At 38.3% G+C, this 15,157-nt stretch overlaps 1 protein-coding gene across 1 annotated transcript in view; it reads left to right on the forward strand.

Annotated features, from left to right (window-relative positions):
- The window catches only part of SLC38A4 (solute carrier family 38 member 4), a 68,087-nt gene that overhangs the window by 36,007 nt on the left and 16,923 nt on the right, over positions 1 to 15,157 (forward strand). Inside the window, exons 2-8 of the mRNA XM_030835307.2 lie at positions 1,853 to 2,082; positions 6,357 to 6,447; positions 6,955 to 7,070; positions 10,044 to 10,117; positions 10,582 to 10,674; positions 14,852 to 14,933; positions 15,020 to 15,102. Of these exons, the coding sequence (XP_030691167.1) occupies positions 1,964 to 2,082; positions 6,357 to 6,447; positions 6,955 to 7,070; positions 10,044 to 10,117; positions 10,582 to 10,674; positions 14,852 to 14,933; positions 15,020 to 15,102 (658 nt within the window). The 5' untranslated portion in view covers positions 1,853 to 1,963. The remainder of the gene's footprint in view (positions 1 to 1,852; positions 2,083 to 6,356; positions 6,448 to 6,954; positions 7,071 to 10,043; positions 10,118 to 10,581; positions 10,675 to 14,851; positions 14,934 to 15,019; positions 15,103 to 15,157) is intronic.

The following is a 15,157-nucleotide window of genomic DNA, read 5'->3' on the forward strand; positions in this document are numbered from 1 at the left end:
GCGGCCATGGCTCACGGACCCAGCCGCTCTGCGGCATGTGGGATCTTCCCGGACCGGGGCACGAACCGGTGTCCCCTGCCTCGGCAGGCGGACTCTCAACCACTGCACCACCAGGGAAGCCCTCTCTTTTTTTAACTGTATGTGTGTCTTACTTCTATTCTCTCTAGTGCTTTTAACATTTCTCTCTTCATCTTTGATGTTATACACTTACACTACCTCATATTAATGAATATATTCATTTTTCTTCCTCTTGCTTGAAGTACTGTGTGTTTTTTTAAATCCTGAGAACTACTATCTTTCTTTAGTTCCCAACAATTCTTTGCCATTATGTCCTTTTGGTCTCTCCCTAGTCTCATAATTTTCTCATATTAGAATAACTATTAGGGTATGTTTAACCTTCTTTTTCTCATTTTTCTTCCCCATGTCTCTTAACTTCTTTATATTTTTCTTTCTTTCTTTGTGATATAATCTGAGTGATTTCCACTGATCTATCTTCCAGTTTCATTACTCTCCCTTCAGCTGAGTTTTTTATATGACTATACATTTTATTTTTAGAATTCTTTTTTGGCTGTTTCTCAAACTAACCTGATTTTTTTTTTTACCATGTTCTTAATCTGTGGATGTTATTTCTTATTTTGAATCTTTTATTACTTTTTATTATATTAATTTTAAAGTCCATTTTAAGTTACTTTGCAGTTTGTAGTCACTCGGGTATGAATCTTATTATTTCTTGTGCCTGCTGACACTCCTAATGAGTTTCCACGTGTGATTTGTAACTTTTGTGATTTGGGGTGTGAACTCATGTTGAGTGTGAGTTGTCTTTCACAGATGTGCTGCTGCAGCACTGGGTTGTGGAGGCCTTCTCATGTGGCTGTTTCATATTTGTCAGGGGATTCCATGAATTCTGGAGCAATTTTTATGTTAGTTTCTCTACTCAGGATTTCCTTACCAAATGGGTAGTGCATGTTTCAGAACCACACATTCCAAGAGTAATAGTGTTTCTCCCAATATAACGATTCAACAAGAATTTCAGAACATTACCATTAATGGGTTCATAGCATCTTTTAACACAGTGCCAGTCCATCCCTTTTCACTTTACGGTTGAGGAAAATGAGGTCAAAAAGTTAAATAACTTGTGCTGAAATCCAATAAATTAAAGGCAGAGCAGAGCCTAAAAGCTGGACCCTTTTCTTGTTAAAGTGCATTTCAACTTTATATAAATGGTGACTGAGGCAGATTCAAAGATAAACCTGTACTTGCTTTGGTTACTATTCTTAACTTTGGCTTCATGACCAAGTGCCTGGAAAGTGGTTCCCTGAGGCTGATCCTACCCTGTGTTGCATGTTATCAAGCATTTTGGTGGTGTTAATTCTTTCATGCCCAATTAACAAATTAAAGTAGTAATTTTCTGTGTTACTGCTGGTAGAGACACTGGTAGATTCTGCCTTGGCAGATCTTCCTTTATCAACAGTTTACTATTGTCGCCCTTTTAAGTCATGCAATCTGCTTACAAATAGCTAAAGCTTCTTAAAGACTGCTGCCATGTCTTAAGATTTCTTTTTCTTCCTACGGTGACTAGCAAAGCACCTGCCACACATAGGCATTCTATAAATACCTGCTGATTTGGCAATTTATTAAGAATTTTCCTTTTTCTCTTCCATTTTATTTTTCTTTCTTTCTTTTTTTTTTTTTGTATTGGGTAATGGAACCTTTGGGGACATGTTTATGTGAAGTTTTTAGAAGTTTACTTCCTTTCCATGTTTTTACAGAGAACATACACAAATAGGTGACTAGTGTTTATTTATCTAATTTAAAGTAAATTATAATGATTTATTTTGTGTTCTGTGTGCAGAACAGAGTGTTCTGAACATAACTCCAAGTAGAAGAGCCTCAAGCTGAAGGTACAGTATCTTGTTTACACTGAAGGAGCTTGTGTGTGGACAAGAAAGCGCTGACAGCTCAAATGGATCCCATGGAACTGAGCAATGTCAACATCGAACCTGATGATGAGAGCATCAGTGGAGAAAGTATTCAAGATAGCTACACCGGGATGGGAAATTTAGAAAAGGCAGCAATGAGCAGGTATGGGGTTAAAATAACAAGGTTCCATGGAAAAATAAGAGACATTTATGGACATGGAAAACAAGTTTTTTGTTGGGAAAAGTTGGATTTATTACCTATTTGAGAGATAACAATGACTTTGATGTTAACACATCAACTCCCTGATCCTGAAGTACACATTATTATATTATTATTGTATGTCAATCTTTGTGTGATTAATTTAGAATGGCAGTTACAGTGTTCTTGTCCCTATTAATAATATAGAATAATTTAAATGATATTAGCCTATCACTTCTGTTACCTTTTGGACTATTCTCTCAGACTCTTCTTCCTCTGACTGCCCTGTAAGTGTTGCTACATCTCCAGAGTTCTGCAGGGATTCTTCTCTGGCTAAAAGTGTCCTGTGAGCAAGCTTATTCACAGCCATCAGGCTTCACCCACTGAACATATGCCATATCTTCCGCCGGTTCCACTTCTATTTCAACTCACAGATGTGTTTACTACACATCTCTACTGGATGACTCATGTGTCTGAATTGCCTCATTGATAAAGTCAAACTTGTAATGTCTAATATTGAACTACTGCCATTCCCTTCAAACTCTGTCCCTCCTCAAGCAAACCCATCTTGGTGAAAGTCATCACTATCATTCAGGAGCTCAATCAAAGGATGTTTGGTGTCAACTTTGACTCATCCTTTCCCCGAAACTGCACATCCAATGTTCGACTATATCTGGTTGGGTCTACCTCATTAATATTTCAAATCTACCCACTTGTCTGTACCTATTCTATTGCCATCTTATTATAGGCCCTCATCATCTGTCACCTGTCTACCAGAACAGCCCTGATTTGTCTTCCTGTCTTATATTTTGTTCTCTTCCAACTAGCCCTGCACATCCCTTGCAAAAGTAATCTTTTACAATTGCAAATTGACTTATGTTCCATCCCTGGGTAAACCGTTTCAGTGGTTCCCCATTAGCTATAGGAGAAAGATTAGACTATACATAAATTGCTTGGCATATAAGGCCTTGCATGATCTGGCCCTCATCTAGCTCTCCTGTCCATCTCTTGCCCTGCTCCGTGTTTGTACCCTCTTTCCTAGCCTTGTCGAGCCACTCAGAGCTCCTGTTCCTTCATTAACTCTGCTCTGTGTGCCTAGAATGCCCTTTTTTTTTTTAGCATTACCCACTCACCTTCCCCTTTTTCTCTATTGACTGCACTCATCCTTCAAGACTCAGCTCAATGTTAGTTCTCCTGTGAAGCCTTCCCCCAGTTAGAAGTGACCACCCCCTGCTTTGCGTAACCTCTCCCTGTCCAGATGTTCACGATGCCACTACAACATGTTAATGGTACTACCTGGTACATAGTAGCTGCACAACTGTTATTTGATAAGTTTATTAATTTCTCACAAAAGATTATATAACACAAATTATGCACGACTTAAGACATTTAGAAGTGAATATTTGACCAAATCTCGGTCTGAAGTAGAGAATATTATCCTCAAACCAAGACATCTTATTGCATTCACAACATCCAGGAAGGGTGTCGGGAGGAAGCACTGCTCTTCCTCCAAGAAGCCAGCGCAGTAGTAAACGTTAGTGTTGTCGGACGAGAGAGACTCTGGAGATGTAAATATGATGCTTTCTAGTTAGGTGACCCTTGAGGAAGCACAATGTAGTAGAACCAGGGCTTTGGAATCTGCAGAGGAGTTACCTGATCTTGGAGAAGATATTTATCTTCTTTGAGCTTCAGTGGAAAATGCAGAATGGCAAACCAACGCCTACTTTGCTGAGGATTAAGTGAGTGCCTTTGAGATAGATGATACTCTGTAAACTTTTCTTTTTCCTCCTCCACTTCATCACCCTCAGGAAATTGATCAAATCTGAGGGCTCTTTTGTTTCTGAGAAGGATGCACACAGATATGAGCTCTATGGAGGTGGCAGAGCTGAAGGGGACATGGTCCTAAGAACAGTCCTACAGGACATTTGGTCCTCTGAAAGCCGTCATGGAAAGAGCAAGAATGCTTTTGTTAGCTTCAGATAATGTGTTCTGGAACACTTACAGTGACCTAGCTTGTAACTCCTGACTCAAGTGGGTCATCATTTTGCAATTGTACGATCACTTTAAAAAGATGGGTTTTGTTTATGTTTGGATAGATCTCTTAAATGTAAATTTAGAGGGAAGTTCAACATAATACATTTATTTGGAATCATTATACTTATGTTTTCAATATATGCTGGGTTTGGTATTAAATCATTGAAGACACTGGGGACATTTCTCGTATATTTTATACAATCTTGGCATGTTTTATGACTACAACTCATCTCATGCCAAAATAAGATCATGCAAATCCCTCAAAGGAGAAAGTCTATTTACTTTCACATTTAAACATTTAAAACTTACTCATGGACTAAAGGATTCTAACTTATTGATTAAGGTTAAAATAGAACATTGTACGTTCCAGAGTTTAAATCTAGATGACACTTTTGTTTTTGTAATCGTTAGGTCCATTTGGGGCTCCAGTTCATTTTATGGTCTCCGTTTCCAACTATGAACATTGTGTACCAGTCTCCACATAGCAAGTATATTAACTACGGACATTAAAATAAAGCACAAAAGGGAGGGGGAGTGCAGAAGTGCAGAGATGGAAGAAGGCAGCATCTGAGGGCATTATACTTCCTTCCAGAAATAGGAGGAAAATGACAGGATATGTTCCTAACTTGTACACCATGAGGTTCAAGAAAATCCACTTCTTGAGTTTTAGAAAAGCACACAAAACTTTATGATTTTGTCTGCTCGTTCTATCTACACTTTATATTGTTCTCTAGTCTCAAAAAGTCACCTTGTTATCCTTCTTTCTCATAAGGTATATTCAGAATTAGCTTCTATTATAAGAGATCAATTGTACAGATCTATAATAATTATTTTCCCCTTTTATATTTCTAAGGGTTATTTTAATAAAGTACTCTCCAATCATTTTATTTTACTTTCTCATGCAAGAAGTGTCCTAAAATTGCGATCTATCTAATTATAAAGCACTTTTAAGAACTAAGTATACATATTTGAGCATTTCCTGTAACAAAAAGAAAGCCTGTGTGATATTTTGCAGTGTCAAAATGCAGTGGTGGGGCTTCCCTGGTGGGGCTTCCCTGGTGGCGCAGTGGTTGAGAGTCCGCCTGCCAATGCAGGGGACACGGGTTCGTGACCCGGTCCGCCGAGCGGCTGGGCCCGTGAGCCATGGCCGCTGAGCCTGCGCGTCCGGAGCCTGTGCTCCGCGACGATGCAATGGTGGCAGCTGAACTCATTAGTCAAGCCTTTCGGAAACGTGACTGGTACTAGATCCATATCCTCAAAACCTCTGGCACAGAGCTTCAGGAGCCGACCAGTACTGTCAGGGGATGTGCAGCTTCCAGCCTGTACCAAGTAGACCGCAGTCATAATGTTCCATGGATACTGACATCTTAAAGTCCTCCCAACTCTTCTACTAATTCATTGGATTTCTTTAATGTTTTTCTTAGTTTCATTCATTGTCTAACACTTCAAGTACATTTTCAGAGTAATTAAACTACACACACTCACACACAACCAAACACAGCACAGAGCTACCATCCAACTCCTTTCCAGCAAGGGATATGTGTATAAAAAGATGGAGCCAAAAAAGAGGAAAATACCAGCTACAGTGCCCTGCCCAGGGCTGCATGGCGCTGTGGGAGACCCTAGACCTGGGATCTGGTGCGTCTGGACACGCTACCTCACTCTTCTGAGCCGTAGTCGCTGCATATTTAGAGCAGAGACATGGAAGTTTCTCTCACAGAGACACTTGAGCATCAAGTGAGATGGGATCACATTGCCAAGGCACTTAATAAATATTTACTGAATTAATAAGATCCTCTGATCGTGGTATATTAGCAGTTGAGAAAACTGTCACTACTCTGTTCCCTTTCTTTGGGAGGGCTCGAAATGGCAACAAAATTAGCTCTAATTATTCTCTCTCTCTCTCTTTTTTTTTTGCGTAGTCAATGTGTGAAGAAGAAATGTGGCTTATAAAAGATCCCAACTAAAAAAATATTTTCTTCCTTCATAACTTTCTCCCTCCCTCCCAAAGTATATTCATAAATGGGGCTCAGTCATTGGTCTGGAAGGAACAGTAGTATGTGGAGGAGAAGAGAAAAAAAAGTCTTAAGTGTCTTGTTTTTCCTCTCCTAATTCAGTGACAGATCACCTGAAACATAAGTATAACTCAGAGCATTTACCAGATGTTTTTACTGTCTTCTTTTCCTTTGTGTGTGTGTGTTCAGTCAATTTACTAATGAAGATGCTGAAAGTCAGAAATTTCTGACAAATGGATTTTTGGGGAAAAAGAAGTTGGCAGATTATGACGATGAACATGTAAGTGACTTTCTGCTCTCTGGCAGTAAACAGGACTTGAGGATGTCTGATCTACCTGGGTCTCTGTGCGAAAACAAAGTGACTGAAATTTTCCAAGCCTTGATCAGCACATTCTCTGTTTATTCAGGCCCTTACTGGAATAAGGGCTTGTTTTTCCTGTTCACCATATGGCTGCATAAATCATTTATGAAATTTATTTGTTTTTTGGAGAAATCATTCTAACCCAAATGTAATCTGCAATCCTACATGCTTTCCCTTCTTTATGTTACTCAACTTGTATTTTTTGTTTTTACTGAGACCCCTGCTTAAATCAAGTACTACATTCCACTGAAAATTATACACTTTTATTGAAGTTGAGTCATGACTTTTATTCACTGTGATTTTATCTTAATCTTCCCTATTGGATGGTAGTCTCCTCCAGTAAAGATAATATAGGATAAGAATAATCCAAAAAAAAGTTCGTCCTTTGGCAAATATTTGCTTGTCACGCATTCCTTTGTCTTCAAGCATCCTGGAACCACCTCCTTTGGAATGTCTTCGTTCAATCTGAGTAACGCCATCATGGGCAGTGGAATCCTGGGCCTGTCCTATGCCATGGCCAACACAGGGATCATCCTTTTTATGTAAGTGAATGGACATATCTCCACTTGGTTCAAAGCCCATGCATACCTGGTGCCCTTTCAATTAATCTGAAGTTTGATCTTTGTGAATAGGAATAATCTGAGAAAATATTAACATATTCTCTTCCTTTTAAATAAAACAGCAACAAAAAGTAATCAGAGCAGTCTAATCACCATACTTGTTCAACCAGCCATCCCTAACCAAAAGGCAGAAAGTGTATGTGCCCAATCCCCCAAACTGCTGGAACAGCCCTACCAGTCCATAGAAACCACTTCACAAAGTAATTCGTTATAAAATAATTTGGTGTTTAATAGTTAAAAAGATATTTCCCGGCAGCAAATCTGACTTTATACACACTCTTAGGAAAAACATCCCTTCCCAAACCAGACCTACAAGGTCCTGCATGCCCTGGTCCCATCTCCTGTGCCCCTATATACAAGATATACTGGGCACAATGACCTTCTCTCCATCCCATGAAAGTGCCATTCCCTCTCACCACAGGTCCTTTGCACGTGCTCTTGGAACCTTCTTTCCTTTCCTCTTCAGCTAGTTAACTCCTCATAACTCAGCTCAGCCTCGCCTCAGTTATGCCTTCCCCCAATCTCCGTGACTTGGACAAACCACCTTATTAGACACTCATCACAGTGTTAATATTTTAGTGCGGTCGTCTGATTCATTTGGTTAATGTCTCTCTCCCTTGCTAGACTATCATCTCCAAAGGGTTGAGCCCATGTCTGTTTTTACTCACTGCACGTCTGTATCCCCAAGACCTAGAAACAGTGCTTGGCGCGGAGATTTTTGCAGAGTGGCCAAAGTTTATACCTAAACCAATGCACTTTATCCAAACTTGGTCCAATGCTGCCTAGTGGTAGCAGCATCACATAGCCGACCTGGAGGATGGACACCACATTGTCTGTGACAGACAGCCACAGACATCTGTGCCTGGTATTTTCAAAGACACAGTTGGTGGCAGTGAAATGCTTCACAAGAACAAAGTCTAATGTTAGTCAGGCATCAGTATGAATGCAGATCACAACCCCTAATGCAGTGCTGGAGTCTTAAATAACTGTCTAAGAATGCAACATTTATATTATAAATATATGCTATTTGTGTTCTGAATATCACTTATGATTAGGTAATCACACAGCTATTTGAGGGCTAAGGATCGGACTGAACTATAAATATTTATATCGTGTCAGTGCTTTGATTGAACTGTTAGGTGTCGTATTTTTTAGCTGAATGGCTTTTGATATCAGCTTTACTTTTCTAAGCCATGTTTGACATAAAGTAAGTTTTAAAAATTTTCTGACTCCTAATGGCTAGAGGTATGTTCACATGCATAGTTGTACACTTTTATAATGTACACTATCTCTAAGACAAAAGACTGCCTTCTCCTTACTAATTACACATACCATTAAAATTAATTAGGGGGCTTCCCTGGTGGCGCAGTGGTTGAGAGTCCGCCTGCCGGTGTAGGGGACGCGGGTTCGCGCCCCGGTCCGGGAAGATCCCACATGCCGCGGAGCGGCTGGCCCCGTGAGCCATGGCCGCTGAGCCTGCGCGTCCGGAGCCTGTGCTCCGCAACGGGAGAGGCCACAGCAGTGAGAGACCCGCGTACCGCAGGAAAAAAAAAAAAGAAAGAAACACTCCCCCCAATCCTAGAGTTCATTTTCATGGCAGGAGAATATTCCACTTGTAAAACTGAAAGCCTCATTTCAGGCCTGTAAACATTTAGCAGATTAATTTGGCCAGAACAATTACATAGCTGGATATCATGAGGTGTGTTTTGTGCATCCAAGTAGCCCAAACTGGATTCAGCAATCTCCCTCATCCCAACAAGTGACACAGGATTTCATCGGTGTTACTTTTAGTATTTTCTGCCAAAGCAGAAAATGTATTTAGAATACAGGGTATGCTTATTATTCTTCCGGGGAACAAAATTATATAATCTGAATTACATAATTCTTTAAAAACAGGTCAATTCATAACGTATATGGAAAAATGTATGAATGAGACATTGATTAGGCAGTTCTGGTGAACATGTTTTGTGAAAAAAACAATAGAGCTAGAATAGCTATAACATTTGTAACTCGGTCTAAATCTACATTTGTAACATTGACTTCCCAAGGAATTACCAAAGAATTAGATCAATTGAGGGGAGACTGGTATGCTCTCATCATATTAGACAAAGGATAAGATTTTTTTTTTAATTTCAGGTAAAGTTTAGTATTGTGCATTAATTTATTATATAGATGCTTCTATCTACACTCTTTATTTTTGCTGTCCAATTCTTGATTTTTGGAGAAGCATTGATCACTGTATACATAAAGAAATCATATATGCCTGTGGACATGTGGAGGGTCCTGAACCAGAAATGATTTTTCTGAATACAGCAAAGGTTTTCCTGCACCCTAGACTTACCTTTCTCTGTTTTCTCTATTACACAGGCGATTGCCAGACCCTCTGGTTCACACATCTGATCACTGTCATCTAATATGCAGACTCAGTAGTAACGGAGCTCAGAATTTGCTTTGACTTCTGTATTTCTAGATTTTAGATTAATGTTTAGTCAGGTCATTGAATAGCCCTTCAATTATAAATGTTCATGGGAATATCACGCAGATATGGTGTACATATACCCATATGCTGAGTAAGTATTTGCTAATTTTGCTATGCATTTAGCATCTAAGTTATAAACCAGATTCTACTATTGGGTAGAATCTAAGACTAAAAAAGGTGCGTTAGGAACTTCCAATAGTATGTTTTGGCTGATAAAATAAAGCCAATTCCAGTTCTGGGACATTTAAGGGCATTGGTGGAGTTCTGAAAAGAATTTTTCAGCTTCCCCCAAATCCACATACTCTTGGAAAGTTAATGATTGAAAAGACCAGTGTAATAATGTATTGTAACATCTAATATTATTACATCTTATTTTTTATAGAAACATTATTGTCTCCTCTCTATTCCCTTCACAGAATCATGCTGCTTGCCGTGGCAATCCTATCTCTCTATTCAGTTCATCTTTTATTAAAGACTGCCAAGGAAGGAGGTATGCCACTCCCTAGACCTAAGACATGCTATTTCGATTCTCATTAAAGGGTATTTCAGCCTTTAGCTCTATACCTATAGGATGGTGTTGGTCAATTTTACATTTCATTTTCTTCTAACCCCAATCACATGGTCTCTCCATGTTTTTAGTTATCTGGGCAAGTGAGACAAGTGAAAGTCAACCTGCTCAGGTTCAAGCCAAATAGAGAAAAAGACTTTTGGTGGATGATAGAAATAACAGTTCTGACTTGCTGCCTGGAGCCAAGATGAATGAAGGCATCGCTTCTTGTTTGGAGAACGTTTACCATATTTTGTAATGGCTTTTGAGATTGCGTATTTGGGGTTTGTAATTTCTATATGGTGTTTATTTACATGTTTGAGGCTCCAGTGGAGAATTACATCGAAATATTTTAGTCACTAAGACAGTTTTTTTTTAAACAAGTTTCTTTTCATTTTTGATTATAGGATCTTTAATTTATGAAAAACTAGGTGAAAAGGCATTTGGATGGCCTGGGAAAATCGGAGCTTTTATTTCCATTACAATGCAGAACATTGGAGGTAAGAGGATCTGGCTTTCAACAAACCATTTAAACTTTCTAAAAAGATGTTCAAGAAATAAGAAAACTCAATGGCAATGAACAGGCCCTTTAAATACAGAAAAATAGCTGTTTTATCATTTTTAAATTTCAAAAGTAGAGTTTCCTAAATAGATTTTCTCTTTAATTGCTCCTTAATCCCTCTTTAATTGAAAATAGCAATATCTAAGAAATGAAATACTATATAAAACCCTACCAAATAAATTCTAGAATTAAAATATAAAATAAAACCTTTCTTGATTTCAAATGGTTTTAATTATTACTTTTAAAAGTTAAAGCACTATTGCTTATATCTGTCATTGCCCAAACAGTTGATGTGTCACATGTATGATTGAGTTTATTTCATAAAAGGGAAAATTTAGTATCTGAGGCACATAGCCAAATTTGGGGGTCCTTGAGACACAGCTGCACAGAGCCAGCCCACTGTAGAGTATCCCTAGAAATTGTGCTAAGGCAAAAATCTGCCTAGGCATCGGAAGCATTATAAACCACAGATTTCTGTTCTACAGATTCTTTTAATTCCTACTGAATGATCCCTTCCAGAGGAGAGCCGAGAAGTACATTTTTTTAATAGTGTTCCAGATGATAAGCACATTTTTTTAATAGTGTTCCAGATGATATGTATGCCCACCAGCTTCACTGGTCCTATCGTGTCTTTGACCCTCAAAAGGCATCTTGACCCATATTTCAGATGTCCTACTGGCTAAGTCTCCTTGCACAACCTGGACTATATCACCACATAGTAGAACTTATTTCCTCACCTCCTACCCGGTCCCCAAATCTGTTATTCTATACTTCTGTTCTTTCATCTCAGTGAACAATACCAGCAGCGTGCAGTTTCTTAAGCCAGCAATCTGGGTGTCAGCCTAAACTTTTCCCTCTCTCCCTAACCCTGACAATCCAATCAAATACCAGTTTTTATCCATTCTTTCTCTTATTTAGCCTTTGAATCTCTCCTCTCCTTCTAGTCTCACTATCACACTTAAGGTGATTACTATTTCTGCTCAGACTTTTACAGTAGACCTCTACCTGTTATTCCTGTATTTAGTTTCCCCTCTTCCATCTGTAATTCATTTTCCAAATGAACTTTCTCAAATTCAGATCTACTCTTGCTTCTCACATGCATAAACTTCTTCAGCATGCCCTCATGATGTTCAAGATAAAATTTAAACTCTTTAGTCTGACATATAAGGGTTTTCATCATCTTTCCTTTGCCTACCTTTCTGATACCTTTCCTACAAACCCCAATCTCTCTCTCTCTCTCTCTCTCTCTCTCTACCTATCTATCTATCTATCATCTGTTCCCTATGTGTCCTGTGTCATACTATAACAAACTATATTTAGTTCCCCTACTTTTACAATTCTCCAGACCTAACACATACACATTCTCTGGCTCTCCCTCTCTGTTTGCTCCATGATCCATCATTCTCTAGGCTATTAGGTACTAGCTCTTCTGGGCTCCCTTAGCCTTGTTTGTATATATCTGGTATGTCACTGTTTTTTAAAAGACATTTTAAAACCCATGAGTAGAGAATAGACTTTTGGTGCCTGATAGCACCTGAATTTGAGCTTGTTTCTGTCACTATCTATGACCTTGGGAAAATCACTTTACACCTCTGAGTCCAATTTTTCCACCTATGCAATTGAGAGTAATAGCTCTTCCTCACAGTGTCATAATAATACAGGTTCAGTACATGCACCCTTCCTCTCCAGTTCTTAGATTCAATATCCATGTCACTGGAGCCTTCCTGGTTGTTTTTAAATGGCATTTTTATAATTATAAGACAAATATATGCTAATTGTGAAAGATAAAAACATTATATAAATATATAAATTACAAAGAAATGTTTATGTAAATCATCCTTAGAAAAAACCCATGCCAGGTTTTCCTCTATGACAAATTTAACAAATATATTGTTACTGTTAAAACAGGATCATCTTCTAATACTGATTTACCGCTTGCTTTTTTTCTTTAACAATATGCCTTGAATGTTTTTGCATATTACTCTTTTTAATGGCTTTTGAGCTTTCCATTGTATAAATACACCATAATTGGATTACTGAATCCCTTGATGAACAGTTTTGGATCGTTTCCAGGTTTTTTACTATTGTAAACAACTCTGCAATAAATAAACTTACACAGAGATCTTGCAAGGAGGTCATTCTTCTTGATTAATAAAATCACTGGAATTATCCAGCATTTCTAGAATGCAGCAATTTCTTTAGTAACCTTTATCCAACTATACCTGCTCCTGATAACGGATAGTTGGTAGGCAGATAAACAAAATCGTCATATCTTAATGATTTGTATTTATGTCTTTCATATTTTTTGTATAGTAAGACTACAGTCCTGGGTAGAATTTGGCAGTAACACTGGAATTGTTTCATTCATTTTACTGGCATTGTGTCCCAAGCATATAAGTCCCCCATTCCCCACCAAATAAACTGCTTTACATTTGGTTCAAATTCTCAGCCTTATCAAGATATAAAATATCAAACCTTTCATAGGATCTCTTCATAGGTGATCTAATGTACTTGTCTGGACCACTGAACTAACTGGACATACACATGCTTAGCCCTGAGCTCAACAGGCTGAGTGGCAACAGCATTGTCTCTTGTTCCAAGTATAGCTACTATTATGCTTCTAAACAATGGAATAAACTATAACATGGTCTCTCAGTCAAGGCCCTCACCCCACAGTGTGGCTTTAAGGGAGTGAGATGAAATTTCATACACCTTTCCTGAAAATCTCTCACTTTGGTTACTCTATGTGATTAGTGGTTATTGTGGCCTAAAAGAAATCACTTGTATTTCTGTATTTAGCAACTCCACATTTAGAACGTTTAATTTTCTCAATCCCCTGAAAAATTAACACTGACCATTAGCAGAATAATGTTGACATTACCCAGACAGGTCTGGATCATTCTGAATTTTCAAAGACCAAACACATTAACAGTGGTGACATCACGAGAGTCAGCAACTAATAGCTCTAAAATTGAATGGTACCTCGCTGAACCAGTTAATCAGAAATATCTCCTCTGTTTACCCTCTGTAAGATTTAGCTTTAGCCAAGGTCTTTGTAAAGATTAACCAAATCATGTTTACAGAAGACACATCAGGTATTGTAAAAATCATTTCATTTCACAATAGAGAAGACACACTGGCCCGAAATCAGGGATCTTATATTTTGGATGTGGTCTGTCATTTTCAAGCTGTGCGATCTTGGACACGTCAGTTAAGCTCTCAAAATTTTTATATCCTCAGCTGTGGAATGAAGATGATAAGATGCACCTTGCTCTTTCATGTGGATTTTCAGCTGATTACATGCAGAACTAAACAATGTGGGAAACTGTTATCACCGTTATTACTTTCGTTTGAGATTAAGGAAATATTTTTAAACTATTAATAGTTCGATCTGCAACTTAGATATCTTCTTCAAATGTCTGTTAGCAAAAATTCACCAGAAGGATGTAGCCCACACTTAAACCTTGCAATGCGAAACTTGTCAGTTTTATTTTCAATTGAGTCTTTTGATCACGTGTGAAATAGCAAATTAGTATTATTCTTCACTGAGTGGATGGACCTGGGAAAGGGATGTTGCATACATCCCTACGATTGTAGGCAAAATTGTATGTTATGCATAACTATTTTTCCAAGGAGAGGGTTTATAGATTTTATAGATCAGGTATTCAGAAGAATACATGATCACACATACATCACTTATCTAGACGTTCAAGAAATTTTGCCACTTTGTATGATTTCTTATTTGGACAAAGGATATAGAAAAAACTTCATTGACAAAGGTTAGAGAAGTTATCCTCTCTTGTACTTTTTTTTTTTATCAATCCAGTATGACTCCAGGAAAAAAACTTTGAAACTGTAGTTTCACTGAAAACCTCAGAGCTGGATTTAACACAGAATCAGCATTGATACTGTTAGCAAAGGTCCGTAGGCAAGAGCCAAAGGGCAGAATGTCTATTCATGAGAAGAACTTGGAAACAGTACAGAATACATGGTGGCTTTTCTTTCGCTTTGGGAATTACTGAGAAGGAGGGGTGTACCAATGCCTGGACTTCTCACAACTTGCCTGTGACTTTGGTGCCGTGCACACCACTAAGCTCTCACGTCTTCCATTTTAGCCATGTCAAGCTACCTCTTCATTATTAAATACGAACTACCTGAAGTAATCAGAGCGTTCATGGGACTTGAAGAAAATACTGGGTATGTCTTCTGCTCTCTCTGTAACATCAGGAGACTCATTCTACTTGGTCTTTTCTGATCCTAATATTCTGGTGTCTCTTTTCTAGAGAATGGTATGTCAATGGCAACTACCTCGTCATATTTGTGTCGGTTGGAATCATTCTTCCACTTTCTCTTCTTAAAAATTTAGGTAAAGTCATTTTCCATTTTTATTTTCATTTTGTATTCCAAGAGGTAAGCTGATT

The sequence above is a fragment of the Globicephala melas genome, chromosome 10 (assembly GCF_963455315.2).
Source record: "Globicephala melas chromosome 10, mGloMel1.2, whole genome shotgun sequence".
NCBI classification, from domain to species: domain Eukaryota; kingdom Metazoa; phylum Chordata; class Mammalia; order Artiodactyla; family Delphinidae; genus Globicephala; species Globicephala melas.